At 36.6% G+C, this 21041-nt stretch overlaps 1 protein-coding gene across 1 annotated transcript; it reads left to right on the forward strand.

Moving 5' to 3' along the window:
• Positions 1-11497: 11497 nt before the first annotated feature.
• Positions 11498-14036, forward strand: LOC137938345 (labd-13Z-ene-9,15,16-triol synthase, chloroplastic-like). Its single transcript, XM_068783322.1, has 3 exons — positions 11498-11850; positions 12436-12575; positions 13684-14036. Exons 1-3 carry the CDS (start codon positions 11498-11500, stop codon positions 14034-14036), a joined length of 846 nt encoding a protein of 281 aa, XP_068639423.1.
• The last annotated feature ends 7005 nt before the right edge of the window (positions 14037-21041 follow it).

The following is a 21041-nucleotide window of genomic DNA, read 5'->3' on the forward strand; positions in this document are numbered from 1 at the left end:
GAGAGGATCCTCTCAAGTTGTAGTTGACTCTTGCTACTGCTTATCGACTGTAACTTAAGGAGAAATTGTTATGTGTAACGATAGTTTTCAAAATGGAGGATCATTGTAGTTGACTTTTAGTGCAGAAGTCAACTTCTTTTTTATAGGAGTTAATGCACAAGCTTGGATACCTCGTTTGCTTAAGTGGTTTTCTCCTTTATAATGGACTCTGATCCCCTGAGCCCTCTACTCTTCCATTGGATTACCAATACTGCATAACTGACAAAAGCAAAGAGCAGATAAGGGAAAGAATGGTGAGGAGAAGCAAAAGCTTTCTCTTTTTGGAGCGCTGATTAGGGGCTTGAGCAATAGTACTTCTTGAGGGAAGTCACGGAATTACTTCAGTGAAATAAATGGTTATCATTTTTTATCAAAACATTTCATCACCAATTTGTGTAGGCAAAGAATGCCAAAGTATTCATACACACCATTGCCAAGAAAGAAGTGTGAGTTATGAATCCAAGACCTCTTTTCAAATAAGGACATCGTAATGGTAGTTATGAAATAACTAAACAAATTTGACTAAGTATTACTTTTTATTGGTGACCACAATTTTTTGGAGGTAACTTTTGGGCTCTGATACCATATTGAATTTCTGGACAAGAGAAAAATTTCACTAACTTAGGGGGGGTTATTCCAAAATGAAACAGAGATGAATTACATGTGCATTACTCTGTTCATTCGATTAGGCCGTTAGTGGTGAATGAGTGGCTCTTCATTTGAATTATGCCAGGTAATCTGCTCAGGCAAAAATTGAGGAATTGTGTTTCATACCTATTTTTCAAATCATTCATATGAAGCGATTGTGTGGCATGCGTCCCTCCCTCCCCTGACGAAATGTTTTTCCTCATTTCCCTTTGTTCTCCCTCTCTCTCTGCCTTCCTCTCCCGGAATTTTTTTCTCCCTCTCGGCTTCTTCTCCCTTCTCCCTCTCTCGTCTGCATCTCCCGGTCTCTTCTCCCTCTCGGCTTTTATCCCTTCTCGACTGTCCTCCCCTGAATTTTTTTCCTCTATCTTCTCCATCTCGGCTTTTATCCCTTCTCAACCGTCCTCCCCTGAATTTTTTTTCCTCTATCTTCTCCCTCTCGACCTCCCTTTCAGCCTCTGTCATAGAGCCGCCATCGCAGAGCACAGGAGGTTGAGCCTCTGTCGCAGAGCCATGTCATCGCTCCGTCGCAGAGCCTCTCAGCCTCCCTCTCTTCTCCCTCTCGGCATACCGTTAGAGCGATGCTTCCATTGTTGTTACCTACTGGCCCACCGTTATCTCTCGCTATTATTGGCTCTGTGAGGAAGATGATGCATCGATGCCGTGAGGAAGATGATGCTGGTTTAAGTTTTCCTAAGTTAGGAAAAATTAAACCAGCGTCATAACTTCATTATATTTATTTTGTAAAATAATCCACATTTTTTTTCTATAAAATAATTATTTATATTTATTCAGTGTATTCATTTTGTAATTACTGTATTAAATTAGTGATTTAATAGTTGTAATTAAAATATTGTTAAAGTAAACATTTGATAAATTATTTTGGTTTAATTATCCCATTGCTATAATTAATTAAACCAAGCAATATATAATTAATTAATAATAAGTAAAAATATATCTTATGTTATTAATAAAATAATATATTTATTATTTATTATTTTTATTATTGTATTAAATTAGTGGTTTTTAATGTTAAAATATATCTTATGTTATTAAAAATAATTTATTTATTAATTATATTTATTTTTTGTTATTTTTACTTTTTTATTTTTTACAATTTATTCTAGTCATTATATTAATAATAAAATGTACTCATTAAAAAAGTATTTCATTAATTAGTTTATTAATATATTTGAATATTACACATTAAATCACTTATAAGTGTAGTAACTATGTGTATTTTGGTAATTATCTATTTCTATTTAAGTATATTATAAAATGTTACTCATTCTCTTGTTTATATCATATTTTTCATTTTTGGGACACTAACATTGGAATCTATTTTCCGGTGCACTTGAACTTGTCTACACTAACACCCAAAGATGAGTTGAAGTTGAATCAATTCGTTTAAGATGAATTGAAATCTTAACTTCATTTCAAGTACATTGTTGACTAACCCCCCCCCCCCCCCCCCCCCCCCCCTTAATGTAATTTTAGTACATGAACTTCTATTTATAATAAAGGAAATGCGTATAATCCAGTTATAATTAAACTACCCTTATCCTAGTTACACCCAAAGTTAAACACTAAAAGGTAAGTCTTAGAACAATTAAACAATTGAACACAAATAGAAAACTAACATAAATAAAATACTTTTAAATCGAAACTCTTCTATGAGACCTCCTTCCATAATAATTCTAGTTTTGTAAGACTTCTTGTTGTGATAGTCAAGTGAGACTCTTCCATACCTGCTATTCAACAACCCAAATGAGGATTTGACTAACCAGTGTAAAAGGCCAAAATGAGGAGTTGACTAGCCCTTGGAAAAATGTATAATGAAGACTTTAAGTGGACATTGTGGCCCAACAAATGATACAATTACATGTGTAACGTGACCAATGAGATATACTAAGATGCTCAAAGTTCACAAACACATTGCCATTAGAATAAAGAAAACAAAGTTATAAAAATAATTCAAGTATCACCTATGAAAATAACATAATATCGCTAGCAATGTGTCTTTATGCCTAGAAAAATCATAGAGAGGTTAAAAGGTGCAGAGAACAATAATTATTCACTTAAAAATAAGTTTACTTAAAAAATCAATGATAGTTGAGTTTAGTAATCAAATCTGGCTCTATTAATTGGGTCTGACAAAAGAAAGAGAGAGAGAGAGAGAGAGAGAGAGAAGATAATTGTAGTTAATTAATGTGATTTAATTAAATTATATTTTAACTCACATAATTTAATTGAGTTAAATTTTAATTTTTTAATTATATTTTAATTATTAATTTTTACCTAAAATGTAGATTAATGAATAATTATTTAAATTTAATAAAATAATTTGTAATTCATTATTATTACACAAAATGAAACTTAAATTAAATATATTTAGGATCATTTCTATTATTTTTTACTTTTTATTTTAATTAAATTGTTGTTAATTATGGAGTTTAAAAATATAAACTAATTAATTAAATTAAATTAAATCAACATAATAATTTTTATTTGTATATTTTAAATAATTAATATTTTAAAATATTATAGAACTAAGTAAATTTTTATTAAATATTATTATAATTTAATTATTTAATCTATGATTTAATTATTATATTTTAATATATTTTACAAATTAAAATTCTAAAAAGTATGAGCTTCATGCTCATAGTGCATTCGAACCTGACCACCCATATTCCCCCAATTAAGCCCCTACCCCTACCTATACTGAATCTCCCACAAAAGGGACCCCACACCCAACCTATGTGTTCCTCAAAAATTCGATCATCTTCGACATGAAAAAATAAATAGAGAATTTTAAAACTAAACTCATTAACTTGCCACTACAAATCATTGTATCTCGTTGCCAAATTCCCTTTTTGCTTGGGTCGTCACCGATCTACCTCTACCCCTAAGTTGTTGCTATCATGCAAGCACTCTCGCTTTCACTCAAATAGTTTGTGAGAATGAGAGGGGTGTGTGTGGAGGGTTTCTCAACGGAAGTAGCATTCCAACATAGAAGATGATTTTTCATAGAGGAATTATACTTCTACGGAAAAATAAATTTTAAAACTTTGAAAGAACATGGAATTTCTCTTAAATAAAGAATTTTTTGGTAGAAAATCTTTTCTTTACCAAAATGGGAAAATTTTGTGGTGGAAAATATATTCCACCATGAAATTTTAAATTTTTTTTATTAAAAAATATTTTCTATCAAAAAAATACTTCTCAAAAAGATTTTATGTTGCCAAAAAGTTTATTTCAACTAAAAAGTAATTATGCCAAAAGAAAGTATTTCGTTCCATGAATTTGTCATAAATCTACTAGCAGAAAATCAATTTTCGATGGTAGAGTTTTATTTATTTTTAGTTACTCTACTAATGAAATATTATTTATGCTAGATAAAGTGACTTCTGTTGATGAAAGCAAAAGCTCTTTTTTCTTGTAGTCTTAAATTTAATTATGAAATTAATTATTTTAGGTTTTAGTTGCAAACCTATGCTAAAAACTTGACTTGGTCAAAGTACATGGCAAGGTTTAACCCGATTCAATTAACCTATCTAATCCCGATTTTATAATAAAACGTTCACCAACATCTCAGGGGCCAATTGGTTAGTCTAATCCAGTTTATAATAGAGCATTCAACGTCTTCCTTTTAATTGATTATTGATTTTCGTGATTGGAATGAACTATGTGGCCATGGACTCATCTTATAATTACTTATATTTTAACTAAACAAACTCGATCTTTCTTCCAAGGAATATCACCATATGCTCTCTTGGGTGTTGTTTCTTTATTTTGCTTGGTATTCCTTCTTCCCTTAGGCCCCAATGGCAATAAACTCAGTTTTGGGTTACTGAATTCTCTACTATTAGAAGAAGAAGAGCAATATTTATGATTGTCATTATTTCAATACAAAGAAGACATACATTACCTTTTGTCTTTTGAAAATTTCACTAGTATTTTTATAAAGACAAACAAAAACAAAAATAATGCCAACGTATTATGTAAAACCCTACTATATTTTTAAAGGAAAAATATTATTGAATGACATTTGCATTTGATGAAAGATGAGTTACAAAGAAAAGAAAAAAAAGCCATATGTAGAAAGGGGGAGTATAAAAGATGAAGTTTTTGCATCTATGAAGAATTTTTTGAGGCAAAGAAAATTGAAAACCAATAATCATTTTCATTGTAAGTTGAAGTTATAAACTCCAATTTGAAGGGGAGTATTGAAGAGCAGATATGGAAGGCTCTTACATGGCTCTTACAGTAAGAAGTCTAAAAGAGCCAAAATTAATATGGTAGTCTTACAGAAGTCTCATAGAAGAGTGTCAATTTAAAGGTCTTTTAGTTATGTTAGTATTCTATTTATGTTGAGTTGTTTAATTATGCTAGGACTTATCTTTAAGTGTTAGACTTTGGGTGTAATTGGGATAAGGTTAAAAAATAAAATCTTGACTCCATGAACCAATAGGAGTGGTGGTTAGGCAACTTAGATGCACCTTCCAACTTGCAATTGCTTTCCGGGAGCTTTGCTCTTTTTCATTTTTACATTTCCTGCAACCTTCAGTATTTAAGTTTCATTTCCTTTATTAATATTATCTTTTGGTTGTTCTGGCTAACGAAATCTGGTGTTTTTTTAAGCATGGGAACAACACAAGGTGCACCTAGTAAAGCAGCATGTCTTCAAAACCTCTGTAATGAGCTGCACTTTGATCCTCAAAAGGCTAGTAAGATCCATGAAGGTATGTTTAGGCCTTGAAAATTTTGGTTTTTTTATCCTATCACTTTGTGTACAGTATTAACTGCAGAAATGGAACCATTTGATAGAGTAGTTTTTTTCCTACATGATGCGTACTGTTTTTGTTTAATTATCTTTTGCCAAAAGCTTCAACAGGCCGTGGCTAATGGAGAGTTGAGTGAAGATGAGAGTTTCCTTCCAATCCCTTGTTGTTAGGGGTTCACTCACTTGAGCTTTTGTAATCTTTTATTCTCTTTAATAAAATCATCTTTTCTAAAAAAAAAATACTTTCTAATTCTGAGAGGAAGATTCTTCCTCTAAATGCCTATGAAGGAAAAGACCATAAGGGTTACCAAAATACCCTTACATCATTGAACAGGTATTTGACACATTCACATGTTTCATGTGAAACCTCAAATTCTAAAGCTTTGTTGTTGAAGTGTGTGAAAAGGTTTTGGGGTGACAATTATTTCGAAGTATGCTTCATAGAAATGTGACTACCTCATTTCACCTGCTCTAACCTTTCTATAGTTGATGCTTTTAAATGAAGTTATAGATAAATTTGATGTCATTTCAACAATTAGTTATGAATAACATGTAAATGAATACGCATCATGAAGTTTGGCATACTTTGGGTGACTTATATCCATGGTTTTTACTTAGTATTTTATATTTAAAAAATCCAACAAATATATGAACTATAAGTTTAGATTTGACTTGACTTTACTCCTTTTTTGTTTCATTAATGATCTATTAATGGTGAAAACTCTACCAATTTGATGAGTTCCCCCATAAAGGTCGTCATGATTGGCTGAGGGTGACCTACAGATGGTCTCTCTTGTTAAGTTGTGGAATCTAATTAACACCTTATGTAGAGTTAGCACATGATATATTGATTGTTATTTTATTAAGGGTAGTTTGGAGATTTCACACTTACATTTCAGTTGTCCTAGTCTTCTCCTAGCATTTGAGGGTGTCGTTATCAGGATGATTCATGATCATGAGTTGTGTGAGAAAGAGGTTAGAGAAAAACATAGAGAGTTTGAGTGTGTACGATTTCTCTTGTACACTTCTTCTTCATCATAGTAAATTATTGCAACAATCGAAGAACATAACGTAATCTCACCTTCAGGCGAACCTGTATAAGTATTGTGTGTTTGTGCTTGACTATTTCTTCTTCTGATTAGCTAATTCCAATTTCTTGTTTACTTGAACTCTCTCTCTCTCTCTCTCTCTCTCTCTCTCTCTTGATCAAACTTTTGGTACATGAGAACCTATTTATTTATTTATTCTCAGGTCCGAAAGATGTTCCTCAACTACATTCAACGGTTTCGGACAGTTGGCGGTCAAAATGAGAGAGCAAAGGAACTCAAGAAGATGATAATATTCAATACATTAGTCGTTGAACTGGTAGCTGACATCAATGGAGAGGCCACTGAACATAGTCTCTTGAGAAGGAGCCTGAAAAACATAAAGGAAGAAGAAGAAAAAGGGGAAGAATATGAGTGGGAATCCTTACAAACACTAAGAAAAATGAGACCTAGCAAGGAGCTTGAGGCCAAGCTAGGATGATCTGCCAGAGAGAGACAATACTGACCTTTACGAGGATTACTTGCTCCATTGCTTCCAGGGGGAGGATACTTTGATTCCCTTTGGGGCGCAGATCACAACAAAAAAGGACAATTCAAAGTATTTATTTCTCAACCAGCTTGGTAGAAGTTTGGGTTTTTCTGTGAAAGAGATTTTGGTGGTTTATAGGAACTTGGTCGAGTAGGCCTTTGAAAACCAACCTGAGGTGATTTTGGCTGATGGGAAGATAACTAAAGCAAAGATTGAACTATGTGTCAGGTTGTCTTGTCTTGCCACTTGCGATAGGTTGAATAACATGTGATATATCCCAACATTAGAATTCACTAAACCTATGTTTTTTCTTATAGGAAATTATGGGAAAACTCCTAGTGAATATTTTTTTGTTTTGAGTAAATTTTTTTGGTGTTTTTATCATATTAGGGGACGAGAAATTTTTTGTTTTATTCATCTAGATCCCATTTGACTTCAAGGTATGTTAAAAAAGAGAAGAAAACGAGTTTCAGTAAGTCTTGAAGTGGTCCTTGATTGCTTCTTCCTTCAACCTTGTTCTTTATTATTATTATTTTATTTCTAGTAAACACAAAGGACCTTGGTTTTAAATTTATATCTCAAGAAAAGCTAAAATGTTTTTCCTAGGATACACATTTCCAATAAACTTTCAGATAAAGTGTTATTAGTGCCTTACTAGGAAATTACATGAAAAATTCTAGAAATTTCCAAGGAAAATTAAATAGAAATATTAACGCCTTTTCCAAGGAAAAAATACAAATTAATAATCAATCTTTTACATTACCATATTTATTCGATAAATTTTCTGTAAATTAAAATATCAAATACATTTTTTTAAAAATTATCTAAAAACAAATTGGTCATGTTAAATCAACTATTGTACTCTACATAATTGTCCCACATTTAAGCTGCTACATTGTTATGAAAATGGTTAGCTAGTTCAAATTTTCATTTATTCTTCTTCTCCTTGATATTAAGACAATAGGTTGGTTAATTATTTCCTCCAAATCATCTTCATCTTCTTCTTGATCTAGTCCAAATGTTATATCATCCCTTGGTTCCTCTCTTTCAATCACTTCATCATTATGATTAGATATCCGTATAAAATTGTGAGTAATACAACCATGCAGTGACATTTTTTACATGAGTCTTATACAAGTATGGAAGTGCTCGATCCAAAATTGCAAATTGTTGGTTCAATAGACCAAAAGTCCTCTCAATTGTGCCTCTTTATAATGAATGTTGATGGTTGGATAACTCTGTTGTAGTTTGAGGGAGATGATTTTCATCATATTCATTTAAATGATATCTAGTTGAACGATAAGGTGTCTAAAAATCAAGCAAGTTAGCGTACCGAACATCTATCAAGTAGTACTCTCCTACAATATGAAATAAAAAAAATGATTACTATGAATAAAGGTAACATGTTCAAAAATAAATCAATAAAATAAGCATACTACCATTTGGGATGACAAGCCCGTTCGTGCATCTAATGCATGCATTAAAATCCGAGCATCAACTAGTGATCCTTTTCACCTAGATACTACAAAAGTGAACTCCATATTGAAATTACAAGCTGTCATCACATTTGTGATAAGTATTGTTTCCCATTCCAAAACCTACCAGTGTCCTTGTTAATAATATGGGCCTTTATGTAGGTCCCATCAATTGTTCCAATGCAATTTTGAGATTTGCACATTGAAAGTTAATATAAATTTTCTTTTAAATGAATAAATACATAAATAAAAATTACAATAGTTGTTTACCTTGAAATAGGGATAATAATTCTCATTACCTGCTATTTTTGGATGAACATTTCTATTTGAAGGAGGACATATGTAATCATCTTTCAATTTGAGTACACCTTTAGTACTCTATTGAAATATGTATTAATAGTTCAAACTGAGCATCTAAAACTTTCCATTGACACTTGATACCTTTGGCTTTGGCATATGGTAACCATGAATATAACAATTTGTTCTTCAACTTTAATGCTCTTGGTGTCCACAAGAAGTCTCCTACTTCTTAGAAAATTACAAAGGTTTCTAAAAACATATGGTCTCATCCTATACACACGTCTAAACAGATGTTCTTTATGCTCCAACATTAAGCGTATATGAGCCCAGGGATGTCAAAGAAGAAGATGAAGTTGAGGTACAAGATAGGTTCAAGGATGAAATGATGAAGTAAGAGAAGAAGAAGAAAAGGTTGATAGAGAGAGTGATGAAAATATAATTTAGACGACAATAAATCAATAAATATATAACGTTAGTTGTTCATAGAATTGTTCGTAGAATTTTTTATTTCAAACTTAGTGTTATTCTTTTTATTAAAAATAACATTATTGATGCTATAGAAATACCCCATAAGCAAGTACACCTGCTATCATGCCTCCTCATGCACCTAAGGTACGATAGGTCACACTCCCTGCATCATCTGAGATGGTATCGCCATCGTCACCGTCTAATAGTGAGTTGCATAGGAGAGAGTAAAGTTAACTAAACCCCTCTTTTTTATGTTAAATTATATTTTGTCCAAGGTAATTTATGCTAAGTGTATATAGATACATCCACATCGTCTCCATCCACACTGGTGGGTCCATCTGCATCCTTGCAAATGAGGCGGTCACAGGGTCTGACTAGGGGGTCCAGAGTTGAGAAGCTTGTAGCATATATCAACAAGAGGAGGATCCCAATGGAGTTCCAAGGTGGGCACAGGAGGGCATCGAGACTCCCTATAGCCATTTTCACTCTTTGGGTAGGCCATGAGCTACGAACTTTCATGGATGTGAAGGTACAAAATTTCAAATCCTACACTGAGGACCAAATAGCTTATGGACAAGGGTGGTATCGAATCGAGCCGAGCCCGAACCTGCCTATGTTCGAACTAGGCTTGATTTAAATATTTCGAATTTGAGCTTGAGCCGAGCGTAACCTCGAGCCTAAAATTGTAATTGAGCTTTCAAGTCGAATAATTTTAACTGAGCTTGAACTCCAACGTACATTTAAAACTTTTCATAAAATACCTATCACGTAAACCGTACATAAAATTATGCATACGTTTCACCTAAAATTGGGCATGACCTCCACCTAAAATTATTTCTGTCTCAAATAGGCAAAAGATGCTCTATTTCTATAGCTAATTAAATAAATAAATTGATAAAAAAAATTTTAAGAAGATTTTATTTAGATTTCTACCTTAAAAAATGAATTTCAGGATCCCTCGACGTGACAGTGTTCCTGAACAGCTTCATGACAACATGTACTCAGATGTGCCAATAGCGTATCAATAAATTGGCTAGTTATTCTATGGTTAGAAATCCATCATTATTTTCCCAAAACAAAAAAAAAAAGTTCTCAAAAGGATAATAACATATACATGTAAAACTGTACTTTGAAGAAATCAGGACAAGCAAGGTTACATAAGAACTTGTAAAATTACATAGGTAATTGCAAAAGATCAAGATTAAGAACAAGAACTAATAAAATTTATGTGATGAGAAATACAAAAAATTGAAACAAAATTCTACCAGATAAATAGAAAAAAAAGGGTAACACAAGCAAAATTATGAATGAAATGTATAAAATAGTATTTTTGTTTTTAAGAAAATGTATAAAATAATGTACTTTTTTTTAAAACATATACAATGTACTCTTAGAGATTGGAGGAATCGATTAGATCGGAAGAATCGATTACCTCTATTCCATCACTTTTGTCGATGGGGGAGAAGATCAGAGGAATAAGTATGAGAGGAAGAAAATTGGAAGAAGCTCTTACAACAGTTTTAAATGCAAAAAATGCAAAACCCAACAAATGAAAATGCAAAGAACTTAGCAGATAAAAATGAAAAAAAATCGATTAGATTACCTTTGTTAGACTGTTCCGTCACTTCCATCGGCGATGAAAACAAAACATAACATATTAACATGAATACTAGTAGGCAACAGATAAAGATCGTGCCCCTATTCCGTCACTTCCGTCTGCGACGATCAAAGAGGAAGAACTCGGAGAGAACATTGAAGAAAAAGAAATGCAATCAATTTAAAAACCAAAACTTACCTAAACAAGCAGATTTCAGTCCAATTTTTCTCGCTAGCTGAAGCTGATTTTCCTCCGATCTTCTCAAGCCTAAAATCCCCATTTCCTTTATTCCCGAGCTCGGAGTTATTGCAGTGCATGGTCCCTCTTGCATCACTGGTTTTTCTCGGGTCCTCGTTAAGTTAACGAGCCTACTTGTGACCTTCTGAACTGAACCACAGTTTGCTCGAGCTCGGCTCGTTAACTTAAATGAACCCGAACTCGATGTCAAATTCGATTTGAGATCAAGATAAATCGAACCGAACCGAGATGAGCTCGAGTTACTCGTGAACAACTCGGTTTGATGCCATCCCTACTGTTGCATATATCCGCCAGAACGTCCATGGTCAAAAGAACGCAAGGCCAGCTTTGTCCTCTTCTTGATCCTCCACAGAGATGAAGACTTTCTTTGCCATACTCTTCTCTTTACTTCTCGTTTTGTGGATCCTGCGGCGCCTCATGAAGAATTCCAGTTCCCTTGCGGGAAAGCTTCCACCCGGCCCCGTTCCAGCACCACTCGTTGGCATCCTCTTCAAACTCGGGGACGAACCTCACAGGTCGCTTCCTGTGTTTGCATCAACATATGGCCCACTCATGAGTTTGTGGCTTGGCCAAGTCACCACTGTGGTGGTCTCCTCCGCAGCCATGTCTAAAGAGGTCCTGCAGAGGAACGACCAGTCATTCGCCGGACGGAGCATGGTTGACGCCATCCGTGTACTCGGCTATGAGGGGGCTGTTAGGAAATTCACGTTTCCTATTCTAATTTGGGCAACATATTTAGTATTCAATTATATTTTCTATTTTTAATGGAATGGGTTGAAATTAAGTGATCTAATTTTGTTAAGCCCATTAAGGAATATGGGCCATGAATATGGGCCATGAATATGGGCTAATTGAGTAGATACCATAGGGAATTATGGGAACCCTATATAAGGAGACACATTATGGTTATGGTCCCTAATATACTAAATCACATACAGTTTCCCTTCTCCCCATCCGGAAGAGAAACGAAGGTCCCATTGAGGAACTAAGGAGATTTAGTTGAGGAAGATCACAAAACCAAGAATTCCTTTGTTAATTGCTACAGAATTTTGCAACAGGTGATCGTTTGGAATGGATCCAAGTATTTATCCAATATCCTAATATTCTGACATGATATAAATTCTAGATTATGGATTTAAGATTATGGTTTTGCTAACAAGTGGTATCAGAGCAGTCCTGTTAGATTATTAGGATTTCTATATTAATTCTGTGGAGAGCGACATTGAGCGCCGACTCTGTGCAAAACCGGCTCTCTACAAAAAAGTTTATTTTCTCCACGGAATTCGTCTCAGGGCTGTGCATCAGTCGGCGTTGCCGTCGGATGATGGAGGCCGACATCTGACGGTGGAGGCTCGTACTGCAGCGTCATTGGGAAACGTTGCAACGACGTCCTACAAAGGGCCACTAGAAGACGAATCCTCCACTACGGGAGGTTGGAGGTTGAAGACGAGCTCCAGAATGCGCAAGACGGAAGAAAAAGAAAAAAAAGGATGCGCACTGCAGTGTCCGCAGCGTTGGACGCTGCAACGACGATCGGCTGGAAAGGGGGGAGGCGACGGAGGACGCCTGGGCATGCTGCAGCGCCCGTTGGGCAAAACGCTGACCGTTGGGTATCGTTTTTTTGTCGTCGTCGTTGTTTTCTGCCTTCGGAAACCTTCCTATGCAATCCGAGCACTGATCGGTGGGCTAGAGCCCGTTGGGTGAAGTTTGGCGCTGCAGTTCGCCCATTGGAATGAATGGCACGGGTCGTGCCCATTGTGCTTGCTACAACGCCTGTCGAGAGCGCTGTTGTGCCCGTTTAGGGGGCACGCTGCTGTACCCGTTGGGCGACAACAGCGCCCGTTGGGTACACTGCCATGGTCCCATTGGGCAATAGCAGGGAGTGCTGCAGTGGACGCTGCAGTGCCCGTTCACTGTAGCAGGTGCGCTGCCATGTCCATTGGGCAACAACAACGGCCGTTGAGTGCGCTACAACGTCCGTTGGACAAACTACAATATCGCCAATAAAAATAAAGAAATAAAAGGCCAACGCCGCGGCGCCTGTGGGACGGTGCCGCAACGTTGGGCAACTGAATAAAAAAAATCATTTTTTTTAGTTGGTCTAGTATTTTCAATCAAATTATTTGAAGCTACGTGTTGCCAAAGTAACCTCTGTAGTGTAGAATACGTTGACTAGAAATACAGAGATGTTTGTACGGAGTTATTTATGCAAATTGTGTTCGGCCCAAAGGAAGACACAGTTTGGCCAAATCAACAACGTGCCCGTGATGATAAATGTGTGACAATTATAAAGACTTTTCATGTGAACATTAATCAGTCCAAAGAAAGGCTATTGTTTGACAGAACTGATTGTCAGTATTTGATCATTGCACTGAGAGTACCACTTACAATTAATTTCTCTGTCTAAATATTAGAAATTAATGTAGTACTAGGTATCTTGAGATGGTTCCCAAATTTGGATTTTTTGTACCTGTCTTGTTTTTCTTTATACGATATGCTAGTTAATGTGAGTATGCTTGTTTATTTTGTTCTATATACAGTTTCTGTTGCTACTACTACAAATGTTACTAATCAAATAAGCAGCATTCCAATGCTGAGCGGGATGAATTTTAAGGCATGGAAAGATACCGTGGAAATTGTCCTCAGATGTATGGATTTGGATCTTACACTTCGGGCAGAGCAACCCATTTCTACTCGGGACAACCTCAATGTGATTAAAATTGAGAAGTGGGAGCACTCTAACCGAATGTGTTTGATGATCATGAAACACTCCATTCTAGAGGCAATTGAGCAATATTTTGCCAAGAACGAAAAATCAGAGGCGAGTATCCTTTTGGCTAAACTTGTTTACATGAAGTATAAGGGCAAAGGGAACATAAAGGAGTACTATTGAAACCATTGGGCTAAAAGGTTCGAGCCTTTTAGCCCAATGGTTTCAACATAGTATCAGAGTAGGTACTCATATGTGGGCCTACACCTAAAAATTATCTACTTGTAGAGCTACAAAAGAGGGCCTACACCTAAAACTATCCACTTGAGCCACACAAGAGGGCGGCCTACACCTAAACTGCCTACTCCTAAATTATCCACTTGTAGAGCCACAAAAGATGGTCTACACGTGAGGGGGAGTGTTAAGGAATAGTCCCACATTAATTAGTGAGTACATAGATCTTGAGTTTATTAGTTGGGAAAGAGGTTTACTAAGTTGACTAGTCATTTTGGGATAGGGCTTTGGACCCAACTTAACATGGTATCAGAGCAGGTTGGTCCCGAGTTCGAGTCCCGCTCCCACCGAATTTTGTCCCAGGTATTTCTGGTGAATTTGTCCTGGGTTTTTCCAGGAATTTGTCCCGGGTTTTTCCGGTGAATTTGTCTACGGGTTTTCCCGTGCGGGGGAGTGTTGGAATTTTTGTTTGTATCAACCGGGCCAGTCCTTGTATAAGATACGTGGGGTTGCTTTCCTAAAAGGTTAGAGCCTTTTAGCCCAATGGATCATAGAGATGTCTCATCTCGCATAAAAACTCAAGTCATTTAAGATGGAGCTGTCTGAGGACTTGCTTGTGCACTTGGTTTTGATATCTCTTCCTGCACACTTTGGGCAATTCAAAGTGAGTTATCACACTCAGAAGGACAAATGGTCCCTAAATCAACTTATATCTCACTGTGTGCAACAGGAAGAGAGGCAGCAATGGGATAAGACTGAAAGTGCTCACTTGGCCTCCACCTCTCAAAACAAGAAGAAGAAGAAAGGTAAGGATGTTGCGGTAGGATCTTCTCAGACTAAGAAACAGAAGAAGCAGGCTGAGGAGTTTACCTGCTACTTCTGCAAGAAGTTGGGACATATGAAGAAGGATTGTCCCAAGTACGTTGGCTGGCTTGTAAAGAAGGGTATGACTCTAACTTTAGTTTGTTCTGAAGTTAATTTAGCTTTTGTACCTAAAGACACTTGGTGGGTGGATTCTGGTGCTACCACTCACATTAGTATGTCTTTCCACGGTTGCCTGTGAGCCGACCACAGTGATGCTGAAAAGTTCATCTTTGTGGGCGACGACAATACAGTTGAGGTAGAGGCTATAGGAACTTTCATATTACAATTAAACACTGGATTTTATTTGGATTTATTTGAGACATTTTTTGCACCATCTTTTAGGTGGAATTTAATTTCTATTTCCATTTTGGACAAATCAGGTTTTTCTTGTTCTTTTGGAAATAATAAAGTTAATCTCTATCAAAATTCAAATTTTGTTGGTTCCGGTCCCTTAATTGATAATCTATATACACTTGATGTTGTTAGTTCCTATAGAGAAATATTGCAAATAAGTTCACGTGGTATGAAGCAAAAATTAAGTGAGAATTCCGCCACCTTATTGCACAAATATTTAGGACACATCTCTAAACAGAGAATTCAAATGTTTGTGTCAGATGGAATTTTTTAACCCCTAGATACTACTAACTTCCAAGTTTGTGTTGAGTGAGTGCATCAAGGGGAAACAAACAAACGTATGAAAATTAGGTTCTCAAAAGAGCTACATATGTCTTAGAAATTATACATGCAGATATCTGTGGTCTATTCCCTACAGCTTCATGGAATGGACAACAATATTTCATTACATTCATAGACGATTACTCTAGATTCGGTTACCTATATTTAATACATGAGAAGTCACAATCCCTGGATGTCTTCAAGTCTTTTAAAGTTGAAGTTGAACTTCAACTTGGAAAGAAAATAAAGGCTATCAAATCCAACCATGGTCGTGAATACTACGGTAGGTATGATGGATCAGAAGAACAACGTCCAGGATCCTTCGCGATTTTCCTCAAAGAGTGTGAAATTGTTCCGTAATAAACCATGCCGAGCAAACCCAGCATGAACGGTGTTGCAGAGCGACAAAACCGAACTCTTAAGGATATGGTAAGGAGTATGATCAGTCATTCCTCTTTACCAAGAGTCACTTTGGGGAGAAGTTTTAAAGACTGCAATATACATCCTTAACAGTGTATAGAGCAAAGCAGTTGCCAAAACCCCCTATGAGCTTTGGACAGGCAAGAAGCCTAGCAAGGCACTTGCACATTTGGGGTTGTCTAGCTGAGGCGCGAACTTAGAGGCCACATGAAAGAAAATTGGACTCAAGGACGGTTAACTGTCATTTCGTTGGTTACGCTGAATGCTCTCGGGGCTATAAGTTTTACGATCTCACATCAAGATCTTTCTTTGCAACAGAAAATGTGAGATTCCTTGAGGATATTGAGTTTGGAGGGGAAGAAAACATAAAGAATGTTGTCTTTGAAGAAGAATCTGTTATTGACAGTGATCAGGTCTCCATACCTATTGTTATTCAAGACACAATTCAGGCACTAGAGGACAATGTTCAGGCTCCTATTCCTGACATTGTTCCAGATCAAGACAACAATGAAATTCTTCCTCTTGCACCACCTTTAGAACAAACTCAACAACCTCAAGAAGTGCCATTAAGGAGATCCACTAGGGAGAGGAGACATGTGATTCCAAATGATTATATCATATTTCTCCAAAAACATGAGGATGGCGTCGAATTGACAAAAGATGACCCGATTAACTTCTGTCGAGCCTTGCGTAGTTCTAACTCTAAAAAGTGGATTGATGCCATGAAGGATGAGAAGAAGTCTATGAATGACAATGACGTTTGGGATCTCATCGAGTTGCCTAAAGGTGCAAAGCCCATTGGTTGTAAATGGATATTTAAAACCAAGAGGGATTCAAATGACAATGTCAAGAGATATAAGGCACGTCTAGTCGTTAAAGGCTTTACTCAAATGGAAGGCATAGACTATAAAGAGACTTCCTCTCCGGTATCTTCGAAAGACTCTTTTAGAACAATAATGGCACTAGTGGCTCATTTAGATCTAGAGCTACATCAGATGGAGGTCAAAACTGCGTTTCTTAATGGAGACATTCACGAGACGATTTATATGGTACAACCAGAAAACTTTGTATATGGTGATCCAAAGTCTATGGTCTGTAAATTGAAGAAATCTATCTATGGTCTCAAATATGCTTCCTGTCAATGGTATCACATGTTCCATCAAGTCATATTCTCGTACGATTTTGAGGCGAATATTGTTGATGACTGTGTATATCATAAGTTCAGTGGGAGTAAATACATCTTCTTGATATTATATGTCGATGATATTCTGCGCGCTAGTAGCTATATAGGCTTACTGCACGAAACCAAGAAATTTATGACGAAGAAATTCGAGATGAAAGATCTTGGTGATGCCGCTTTTGTATTAGGTATACAGATACTTAGAGATCGTTCTCAAGGTATCCTTAGGTTGTCACAAAAGAGCTATATCGATAAGGTTTTGAGCAGATTCAGCATGCAAGATAGTAAACAGGAGACACACCCGTCGCTAAAAGAGACAAGTTTAGTCTCAAACAGTGCCCTAAAAATGATCTTCAAAGAAAATAGATGCAAAAAATTCCCTATGCATCAGTAGTAGAGAGTCTAATGTACGCTCAATTTTGTACTTGTCCCGACATAGCATTTATAGCAAGAATTCTGGGCAGGTATTTGAGTAATCCGGGTATTCAACATTGGAAGGCAGCCAAATGCGTGATGCGTTATTTGAGGAGAACAATATACTACATGCTCACTTACCGGAGATTAGACAGTTTATAGATCATTGGAATCTCTAACTCCGACTTTACCGGATGCCAAGATAGCAGAGACTCCACATCATGCTACATCTTTATGTTGGGTGAAGGGGCTATCTCATAGAAGTCTGCTAAGCAAACTCTCATAGCTTCTTCAACCATGGTTGCGGAGTTCATTGCTTGTTTTGAGGCGTCCAACCACGGAATATAGTTGCGAAACTTTGTCACTGGGCTGCGAGTGGTAGATTGCATTGACAGGCCATTAAAAATTTACTGTGACAATAACTCGGCGGTACTTTATTCCAACAACAATAGGAGCTCAACAAAGTAAAAGTTTATCGACATCAAGTTTCTAGTTGTTAAGGAGAGAGTTCATAATAAGCAGATTACTATAGAACATACAGGGACAGACTCTATGCTAGCAGACCCATTAACCAAGGGTTTAATGCCTCGGGTCTTTCATGAGCACACTCCTCATATGGGCGTTATTTTTTAGGATACCTTGGTTTAGTGGGAGTAATTTTTTGTACTATATGTTTGCTTTAGACATTGAATTATTCGATTTTTTATGTAATAAAATTGATTGCTTATTATTCTATTTATGAACTTGCTTGTGTGTTTCTATGTGCAATGTTCACATTGCATTAAGAACTTTGGAAAGATCTCACTAAAGACTAAAGAAGGACCAGTTGGAAATAGGCATGTCTGAGATCACATTGCATGTAATTTTTATACTACTCATCCATATTTGATCTATGTCATTGAGTGTATTAGTATGGTGATCATCATGGTTTAGTTACGACTATAATGCGATGAAAGTCGTGGTGGTTCCATTATTAATATATAAGATAGTTCCATTATTAATAATATATATATGTGCGCCTAAAGAATTTGTGATATAATCGTTTCAGGAATAATATGTAACCCAAATGGGAGGTTGTTAGAAAATTCACATTTCCTATTCTAATTTGGGCAACATATTTATTATTCAATTATATTTTCTATTTTTAATGGAATGGGCTGAAATTAAGTGATCTAATTTTGTTAAACCCATTAAAGAATGTGGGTAATGGATATGGGCCATGAATATGGGCCAATTGAGTAGATACCATAGGGAATTATGGGAACCCTATAAGGAGACACATTATGGTTATGGTCCCCAATATATTAAATCACATATAGTTTCCCTTCTCCCCATTTGGAAGAGAAACGAAGGTCTCATTGAGGAACTAAGGAGATTTAGTTGAAGAAGATCACGAAACCAAGAATTCCTTCGTTGATTATTACAGAATTCCGCAACAGGTGATGGTTTGGAATGGATCCAGGTATGTATTCAGAATCCTAATATTCTGACACGATATAAATTCTAGATTATGGATTTAGGCTGCAACCGGGTCATCACAGGAGAAGACTGCGGTCTCTGTGCAATACATGAATATTCTCGTCTTACCGACTTGACGCCAACCCAGGTCTCCGTCTCCGGCAAGTGAAGGAGCTACTTGCACATGTTATAGACCCAGTGCTTTGTCTGGAAAAACTGTGGCCATAGGGAAAGTAGCGTTTGTTGTTGAGTACGTGTATTCTGGTCCGTACGTATGAGCAGGATATGGAGGGCATTTCAGATTTCTTTATTTCTGGGTTTGACGTGTGGAACACTCAAGAAAATTAAATCTCCCCCTTCCGATTTATCATCTTCCGGAAACTTACTGTAAGGTGTTGGATTGAAAGAAAACAGAAACAGAGAGGCTTACAGAGAGGCTCAGGATTTTCTGGATCTGGGTGGTTGTGTGCTGTTGCGAGAAAAAGATAGAAAGGTTTCCAACTGGTCAAAACGGCGCTGCAGAGAGAGATCGTGGGATTTGTCGCTATGGGAAACAGAGAGATCTCTCGGGACTACGCTCCTGAACAGAGAGGGTTCGAGGGTCAACACTGCTGTGAGGAAAGCTTCCTTTCGGCATTTTCAGAGCTCGGCAATTGCAGGACTGATTACCGCTGTTGGTAGTAACAGTGACAGCACTACATCAGTAAGTAAAAAATTGTTGTTATCTGTGATAAGATGTGGGTTGTGATTTGAGAGTGTTATAAACACTCCCTGTAAGAATTTTTCTCAATATATAAGAATCGAGTAGCAGCCTGTGGATGTAGCCACATTTGGGCGAACCACGTTAAAATCGGTGTCTGTGGTATTTTTGCTTCGTAGGCAATCTGTCTGTTATTATCCTAACAACTGGTATCAAAGCGAGGTTGTAAAGCAAGTCAGATTTGAGTGGGTGCAATGGCCGTAGATGAAGGGAAGGTAAAAATTGAAAAGATCAATGGGGCGGACTTTGGTTTCTGGGAAATGCAGATAGAGGATTATCTGTATCAGAAAAACTTATACCTACCACTTGAAGGAGTGAAGCCAGACAGTATGAAGGATGAAGAGTGGAACCTCCTTGACAGAAACGCCCTTGGATTTATTCGATTATCATTATCCCGTAATGTTGCTTTTAACATAGCAAAAGAGAAGACCACAACTCTCATGAAGGCTCTCGCCAGTATGTACGAGAAGTCGTTAGCCTCAAATAAAGTGCATTTGATGAGGCGACTGTTCAATTTGTGGATGACAGAAGGAGCATTAACAACTCAACATATCAACGAACTCAATACCATTACAACCCAATTGAGTTCAGTTGAAATTGAATTCGACTAAGAGGTACATGCATTGATATTTTTGTCTTCCCTGCCAGAAAGCTGGAATGCCACCATTACAGCAGTGAGTAGCTCGTCAGGAAGCAATAAGTTAAAATTCAATGATGTTCGTGATCTAGTTCTCAACGAAGAAATCAAAAGAAAAACGTTGGGTGAATGGTCGACTTCTTCAACATTGTCTACAGAGGCAAGAGGAAGAACTAGAGGAAATAGACCTGACAGCTCAATTCATCGAGGCAGTTTTCAGAATAGAAGGTCTCAATCCAGAAATCCAAACAGATCTCAGAATAGAAGGTCTCGATCTAGAAATCCAAACAGATTTCAGAACTCAAGTGTCAAGTGCTGGAACTACGGGAAAATCAGGCACTACCAAAGCCAGTGCAATAGTGCACTGAAGGATCAGGAGGCGAAGGTAGAAGCAAATGTTACTTCTACCTCAGGGAATGATGATGCATTGATATGCTCTCTAGAGAGCAAGGAGAAGTCTTGGGTGTTAGACTTTGGAGCATCATTCCATGCTACCTCGCAGAAAAAACTCTTCGAGAAATATGTGTCCAAAAACTTTGGTAAGGT

The sequence above is a fragment of the Aristolochia californica genome, unplaced genomic scaffold, assembly GCF_029961685.1.
Source record: "Aristolochia californica isolate CCGP_79_NKW_82.1479 unplaced genomic scaffold, dmAriCali1.0.hap1 SCAF_8, whole genome shotgun sequence".
In the NCBI taxonomy this organism is placed as follows: Eukaryota; Viridiplantae; Streptophyta; class Magnoliopsida; order Piperales; family Aristolochiaceae; genus Aristolochia; species Aristolochia californica.

Coding starts and splice junctions, on each gene's coding strand:
- LOC137938345 (XM_068783322.1), top strand. CDS start 11,498: ATGAAGACTTTCTTTGCCATACTCTTCTCTTTACTTCTCGTTTTGTGG. Junction 11,851..12,435: donor GGGGCTGTTAGGAAATTCAC/GTTTCCTATTCT, acceptor AATTCGTCTCAG/GGCTGTGCATCAGTCGGCGT. Junction 12,576..13,683: donor CGAATCCTCCACTACGGGAG/GTTGGAGGTTGA, acceptor TTCTATATACAG/TTTCTGTTGCTACTACTACA.